This window comes from Phycodurus eques, chromosome 5 (genome assembly GCF_024500275.1).
Source record: "Phycodurus eques isolate BA_2022a chromosome 5, UOR_Pequ_1.1, whole genome shotgun sequence".
Lineage (NCBI taxonomy): Eukaryota > Metazoa > Chordata > Actinopteri > Syngnathiformes > Syngnathidae > Phycodurus > Phycodurus eques.
The window spans coordinates 14,754,359-14,762,058 of record NC_084529.1 but is presented as its reverse complement, the minus strand read 5'-3'; the positions used below and the strand labels follow the sequence as shown (position 1 = coordinate 14,762,058).

General features: G+C 41.5%; 1 protein-coding gene across 1 annotated transcript; it reads left to right on the top strand.

Moving 5' to 3' along the window:
• On the top strand, window positions 1-7,696 carry ldha (lactate dehydrogenase A4). Its single transcript, XM_061677644.1, has 8 exons — window positions 1-90; window positions 2,019-2,144; window positions 2,897-3,014; window positions 3,099-3,272; window positions 3,722-3,895; window positions 4,022-4,139; window positions 5,587-5,710; window positions 6,280-7,696. The coding sequence occupies exons 2-8, from the start codon at window positions 2,019-2,021 to the stop codon at window positions 6,442-6,444; spliced, it is 999 nt and encodes a 332-aa protein (XP_061533628.1). The 5' UTR covers window positions 1-90; the 3' UTR covers window positions 6,445-7,696.
• The last annotated feature ends 4 nt before the right edge of the window (window positions 7,697-7,700 follow it).

Genomic DNA, 7,700 nt, shown 5'->3' with positions numbered 1-7,700 from the left:
CACCCCAGCGACACCTCTTCTGCGGGAGAACTGCGGCAGCAACCAACGCAACGAGAAGCATTACACCCTTTTCACCCAAAAGCTTCAACGGTAGGATGAATTAAAAACGCTTCTGCTGCTTTTTTTTTTTTTTTTTTTTAATGGGGGTGGAGATAATTTCCGCTTGCATTTATCGTCATATATAATGTTGACTTGACCAGGAAGGGGCATGAGGCGTTCCATCATGTCAATTGCCAAAAGGCAAAACGTCCAATCTAATGTTTCTTTTTAATTTCTTTTTCTTTTTTTTCCAAACGTAAAGAAAATGTTCGATATGACCAATATAGGCCAACATAATACATAGCTTTTTTTGTTGCTATTTTTTTTTCAATATTCCGACCTTTATGTGTTAACATTAACTAACCTCCATATTCACTCTGCTCAAATCACAAAGTGAATTCAGCCAATCAGGTTTTAGATTTCACGCTTTAACCATCGATATACACTAGTTACGTTTCCCACTTGTTGCCTATATATATATATATATATATCGCGGGTCTTAAAAGACCCTAAAAGACCCTCCTTTAAGACCCTAAAAGCAATATTGCTTTTTGCTTTTAGGGTCTTAAAGGAGTTTCCAGACAGAGCTAAAGTGTGTTTGCGTGTCGTGTCGTCGCAGTATTACACGAGTGTGCAATGGAGGAGCGACCTTAGTCCTTCGTCTTAGTACTCCCCCTGGCTGTGGTCTCCATCCCGACGTTCCTATTTGACCGACACCTAACGAACATAAAGATGTCAGAGAAGATATCGGGAATTCTAACGCTAGATTACGCGAATGTGCTTGCATTTAAATGCTTATTACGGTTTTGGTTGCTTTAAGTTTACACACACGAGTAGAAACAGCTATTATTGGCTGATGCAGGGCAGTTTTACACAAGGCACAACCGTAATAATATTGTTAAATATCTCGTGTATATAAAAAATATTAAAAAAAAATAACAATCTAAGCATTGTGGTATATTTTTAGGTAAACCAGTTCAATTCCACCAATACTTATTTTCCCCGTTCGAGAAGTACACACTTTGTTATACATATGAATGAGAGGCACTGCAGTTGGTTAAAAAAAAACAAAGAAAGAAAAAGAGAGAGCAGCTTTTCCTGTTGCGTTCAGTGAAAGCAGAGAGGAAAGTTTTGTCTGTCCTGTTAGTGACTGCTTTGTGTTTTATTTGTGCTTCTTGACTCTCTCTCTCTCTGACCGCCTGTTGACCCGTGATAGGAAAAATGCCAAACGACCGACAGAGGCTATGCGATAACACACAGCCCTGGCTTGTGTAACGGGTTCCTTCTTGTACACGTGTTTCTCTCATGAAATTGCTATTTCATGTAATACCCATTCAGACACGCCTCCAAGGCAAGTAGGATTGATTGCACAGCATAGTTCGACTACAAAAGAAGGACCTCTCAGTGGCTGTGTACACACATAGTATTCCTGTGCTGAAAGTGGACAAAAGATCCCTTGTTTAAATCCAGCTCACCTTTCAGTCAAAGAAGGGTCTAACACCCCCCCACCCCCACCCACGGTATATCCTGCTATTGTGTGTGAACCTCGCATATGAGCACTAATGTCCACATCACATTGGCATGTGAAGGCCTGCAAGTCGTGAACGCTCCACAAACCATGAATAGTATTGTGTGGGTGCGTGAGAGACACGTCAGCCGGGGGATTGGCGGTGGTGCACGTACACATGATTTTCATAAAAACAAAACAACCAGTCATGGTAACATTCACACCTATTTAGAGTTTTCAAGGACCCTAACATGCACGCCTTCAGAATGTGGGAGGAAGCCGGAGCACCTGGAGAAAACCCGCACAAGCACGGGGAGAACATACAATCTCCACACAGAAAGGCCGCAACTCGAATTAGAACCCGAACCTCAGAAGTGTGAGGCACATGTGCTATCCACTAGCGCCGTTTGCGCATGGATTATATCCATTTGGCTGTCACGGCTCTGATCCGTTCGCACTTTTCTTTCCGCAGATGGCCACCAAAGACAAACTGATCAGCCAAGTGCTGAAGGAGGAGCCTGGGAGTAGCAGGAACAAGGTGACGGTGGTGGGCGTGGGCATGGTGGGCATGGCCACCGCCATGAGTGTCCTGCTCAAGGTAAGAGACAAAAGACACACGCAGTCAGTCAGGGATGTTTGAAGTGAGCGTCTGATTGTGGGGCTAATCATGCTATTGTTGTTGTGGTTTGCAGTGGTGTTGAACTGTAATATATTATGTAGTTCAGTAAGATGACCATAATATTAGAAACACCTCTTAGTGTCCTACAATGCAGCAGTACAACCAAAACAAAAATAAACATGGCATGGTATAATAATGGTATACAAATAAGTTGTGTACATTTGTATTCATGTATAAAAACACTGCCTTTCCTTTATTAGAGAACACATTTAGCCACGTTTCCCTCGAATGCAATCGAAGGGGTCGTAATCTAAACCTTCCCCAATTGCCTGGTGTCTAGCCATCCAAGTGATACGTATAGTCTATGGCTACACAGTCTGGATTGGCCTCTCACTCTGTGCCAGTGGCGAAATAATGGAGGCACTGTAAAAGCGGGCCTCTGTAAAAATCGAAAGCTGGGCAGCATGGAAAGAAATGATGTGGCACTCTGGCTTTCCAATCCCTATTTCGGAATTTTAAGTGGGGCCTTTCTAATTGAGATAATGGATAGAATACACACCACAGCATTGAAGTCTTTATTGAGCTAAGGTGCATATTTTACATAAGAAAAGTGCCATGGCACACCAAACAAAAATGTCACAAAAGGTATATGCGTCTACAGACTCAATTTATGTTCTTACGCTCTGTAAAATCTGGACCTTGAATGCGTGCGTACCGTAATTGCTGATCAGGATCTGTGCGACGAGCTGGCCCTAGTGGACGTGATGGAGGACAAACTGAAGGGCGAAGCACTGGACCTGCAACATGGCTCCTTCTTCCTGAAGACACACAAGATTGTGGCAGACAAAGGTGAGACGAGGACATCAAACCAATTTGACGACAACAACAACAACTAGCTATCTATATGGAAGCACACGTGTCTGAATTCTCCAGACTACAGCGTGACCGCCGGCTCCAGGGTTGTGGTGGTGACCGCCGGCGCCCGTCAGCAGGAAGGAGAGAGTCGCCTGAATCTGGTGCAGCGCAACGTCAACATCTTCAAGTTCATCATCCCCAACATCGTCAAGTACAGCCCCAACTGCATCCTGATGGTTGTCTCTAACCCGGGTAAGGAAGGACTGCTGTTTTTTTTAGGTTATCCTTTTGTTGTGCCTTAGCTCTGGACACTGCATTATCAGACTCCATAGTCTCCACTTTGCTGTAGCGGTCCAGTTTCTTGTTTTGTATTGATTCTCCTCTCTATTAAATATCAGTTACAGTATATCCATCCATCCATTTTCTATACGGGGTCGCAGTAAGCAGGAGCCTTAAATGCAGTATTTATTAGCCTCAACTGTTGCTGGAGCGTCTTCTGATGCGAAACAAGTCGGGTAGAGCTACGTAGTGGCCAAAGCAAGGTCCATAAAGTCATGCGTGGATGAGTTTGGTGTGGAGGAATTTGAAGAAGTACTTGAAGATTGTCACAAACATTCCCACAAACTCTCCCAGCATGTTTTCTTTCACTTTTTTGTGTCAATAAATAATTTACTCATCGTATTGTCCATCTTTCCTCTCAGTGGACATTTTGACCTACGTTGCTTGGAAGCTGAGCGGCTTCCCGCGTCACCGTGTCATCGGCTCCGGCACCAACCTGGACACGGCCCGGTTCCGCCACCTCATGGGAGAGAAATTGAGCCTCCACCCTTCGAGCTGCCACGGATGGATCATCGGAGAGCACGGAGACTCCAGTGGTATGCGGCGCTTCGCTATAAATAAAACAGGAGCTGGTACCCGGGCGCAGCTTAAATTTAGCATGGCATTATTGGCCCGTAATTGAATTCAGCTTTATCTGAGCTTCTGTATTCGGCTTTTCTTAGTGCCCGTGTGGAGCGGCGTGAACGTGGCCGGCGTCAGTCTTCAGGGCTTCAACCCTAAGATGGGGGCTGAAGGAGATGGCGAAGACTGGAAGGGGGTGCACAAGATGGTGGTTGATGGGTGAGTACAATTGGTCCAAGTGTGCAAAGCAACTGATCGTGTACACTTGTACGGCCTTCTGTTGCCCTGTGCCACAGTAAGGAAGTTGAATTTGAACAAAGTCCACAATTGAATTCAGTGTAGCTGACCAACCCGAGTTAGGAATTTGAACATGGCGCTAAGTCAACGGGCAGATGGATATACCGCGATATAGGGTTGGGCAAACCTTTGCACGCAAGGGCCACATTTGGTTTTCAAAACGGACAGATGAGGTCAAAGTAATAATAATAATAATATTTGTAAAATGTCATATTGTAACGATAAAGACATCCATAACTTTATTTTTTTGTTGTATTTATGATTAATTTAATAACAATAATTATTCAATACATACTTTTAAGACATAAATACTAAAAATATTTATTTTATTTTTACCAAGATTTCTTATTTATTATTCACAGTAAATTAATGAAGCAATAATTTAATGAGATAAGAAAAGTCATATACATTTTAATGAACCCATTTTAAGGGAAAAAGGCTAATTTAGTCTAGCAAATAGTACAGGACTCTTGTATAAATGCTCAGTGGGCCGTATTAAAGAACGGAGCAGGGAGTATGTGGCCCTCGCGCTATATTTTGCCCACCAGTGACTTATAATTTCCCAGCCATACATCACAACTTAACTCAACTCAGTTTTATTTACAGATCAATTTAAAAACAACCACAGCCAAAACAAAGTGCATGAACATTAGACAACTGGACATACCATCATTTAAAAAGAATAAAAGTCATCAAGTTTTAACCAATAAAAATAAAGGGCAGAGCCACGAGAGAGTCTCATGCTGTGTTTAAAGCCAAGGAATAACAATGAGTTTCAAGGCATGTTTTACAAATGCCTGTTACATTTTATTATCGTCCTAAAGAAGAACAATTGGTCGAAACATGTTGACCTGGCCATTATGTATTAAAGTCATTTTATTTATTTTCCTGCCTTATGCCTGAATGCCTGGGTCGACTTTTTCATCGTTTTATTTGGCTTGTGTAATGCGCAGCGGGCGGTCATTCCATAGTATGAACCAGCAATACAAAAAAAAAAAAAAAAAAACTCTATCCCCTTTGAACTTCCGTTTAAACTTTAGTTCCTCTAGGAACGGCTGTTCAGCTAACCACAAGTCATCATTCAGATTGCAGCAATTGGTTGGCTTAGGACACATTTACAATGCAATGTCCAACAGTAAACATGAATTTTTGACTTGCATAGTGTTCTTACAGCAGAACAATAGGCTTCCTGATTGAGATTAGAGAAAATAATACCTTATCATCATCGTGTTATCAATATTGCTCATATTCAAAGCTTAATGTGAAAATGCTGGCATTTCAAAATGTGCATGATTAATGTGTGTGTGTGTGTGTGTGTGTGTGTGTGTATTTTTGTGCGCGTATGTATTTGTGTGTTTGTGTTCTGTAGAGCATATGAGGTGATCCGGCTGAAGGGTTATACTTCATGGGCTATCGGGATGTCTGTGGCTGACCTGGTGGCGAGCATCACCAAGAACATGCACAAAGTTCACCCCGTGTCAACACTCATTAAGGTAAGGACACTTCGTTAGGTAATTCCTCGTTTATCGCGGGTGAAATCCATGAAGGAACAACTTATTATTCATACATATTTTAAAGCTCTATGAACCGCCCCAGACTCTTACTTATATTCTCCACATGCCTATTAACCACTACCATACTCTTATAAACACTTACCATCCAGTAGTACTGTACACTATGTACATTTTATTCCGTGTAATGTTTTAATGATATACTATATATGTGTGTGTATACAGTATATATATATATATATTACAGTTTTAATGGTTTAGGCAAGGAAGTGTTTATTTTACCACAAAAAAATTATAGCATACAGTCAAAATCCTGCAAATTATGCGTGATATGAATACGAAAAACAAAATCTGCAATGCACTGAAGCCACAATCGGTGAAGCGCGCGATATAGCGAGGGAACGCTGTATTCAATCTTAACTAGCTCCACCAACAAGAGCTGTTTTGTTCAACCTGTTAACTGCAGCATTCAAAAAATGTGGATATGGCTCTTTTATGTGTTCCCATGAGACTGTGCCACATACCTTATTATTGCACGCGTTGTACGGCAGGGCATGTACGGAGTGAAAGAGGAGGTTTTCCTGAGCGTCCCCTGCGTCCTGGGCAACAGGGGCTTGTCAGATGTCATCAACATGAGTCTGAAGCCAGAGGAGCAGCAGCAGCTAGTGAAGAGCGCTGAGACGCTGTGGGCCGTCCAGAAGGAGCTCACTCTGTGAACGGCGTATAGGGCCCCTTGATGCCACACTTCGACCCCAAACTAAACATCACAAAACACTGTGCATTACCCCGAACAAACTGCCTCGTACTTTCTGTGTCCCGCTGTTGCAAACGACCTCCATTAAGACCTATGAAGTTCCAAAAAGTAGAAGTTACTTTTAGATATTTACCATTAATCGGTGTAATTTTATTTTTGCTGTCTTACCCCATCATTGTATGTATAAGCAGAAACACTATTTAGCCTTGAAGGTCAGCCTGTGTTGAAATGTGGGAATCGGTGTCTAAAATAACCATGTACGCTGTTACTGTGCACTGTTGTGGCTTCTTCCATACACTCCTTGTATGCTTTATATATATATTCAGTCTACTGTGTGTGGGTTGTGTGTCTGTTTTTTTGTCCACTTGGTCAGCTTGTGTTTTTTTTTTCTTTTTTTTTTAAAGTCTGATAGAGACATTCCATTCTCTGGGGGTGGACTTCCTGTCCAACTGATCTTGTAATAGTAATCTAAGGCCTTCTCCACACACATGACCACAAGTGCACTGACAAGTGAGATAAGTCATAAGTCAATGGTAATTCACTCCGCTCCTTATATGGTTGGGGATGCTATTGAAGGGAAATAATCCCATATAAACAACAAACTTGAATGTCGTTAGCACACGGTAATGCCCTTTTAGAAAATTGTATTGATTTTTCTCCATATAAACTAGACATGAACAAAGTGTAATGGTGTTATTTTCTCGAAAGCCGTTACTGTAACGATACATATTTATTGTGTCCACTTTTATTTATCATTAAGATGAACAACTAACTGTAGTCTGGTAATAAAAAAAAAAGCCGTTACTGTAATGATACATATTTATTGTGTCCACTTTTACTTATCATTAAGATGAACAACTGTAGCCTGGTAATATTTGTATGTGCTGTAACATCAAGTAAAGCCGGGCTACAGGGGGAAAAAAAGATCCCCATTTCTCTGCCTGTTCATTACAATTATGTTTATTACAGAAGTATCACACACATGGGTCATTTATAAACTTAAATCTTGTTTTTGCACCAGGACTTACATAGGTCACACCCAATAAATCATATACAAGTCCTCTGAGGTTAATATGTTGCCGGGTTCAGAGAGCATCTTAGTGTACTTTTTGATAATGGAGATCAAAAGGTGCTCTCGTCTCGACACAGCTTGTAAAGTACATGACTACAGTGAGTCCATGTTTCATTGCTTTGTATTAAAATTGTCATCAATATTTT

What these genes read in the sequence shown, in the direction of transcription:
- ldha (XM_061677644.1), top strand. Translation starts at nt 2,019, where the DNA reads ATGGCCACCAAAGACAAACTGATCAGCCAAGTGCTGAAGGAGGAGCCT. An exon ending in CAAGATTGTGGCAGACAAAG is followed by an intron (nt 3,015 to 3,098) that starts GTGAGACGAGGA and finishes TGAATTCTCCAG; the next exon opens with ACTACAGCGTGACCGCCGGC. An exon ending in GATGGTTGTCTCTAACCCGG is followed by an intron (nt 3,273 to 3,721) that starts GTAAGGAAGGAC and finishes CTTTCCTCTCAG; the next exon opens with TGGACATTTTGACCTACGTT.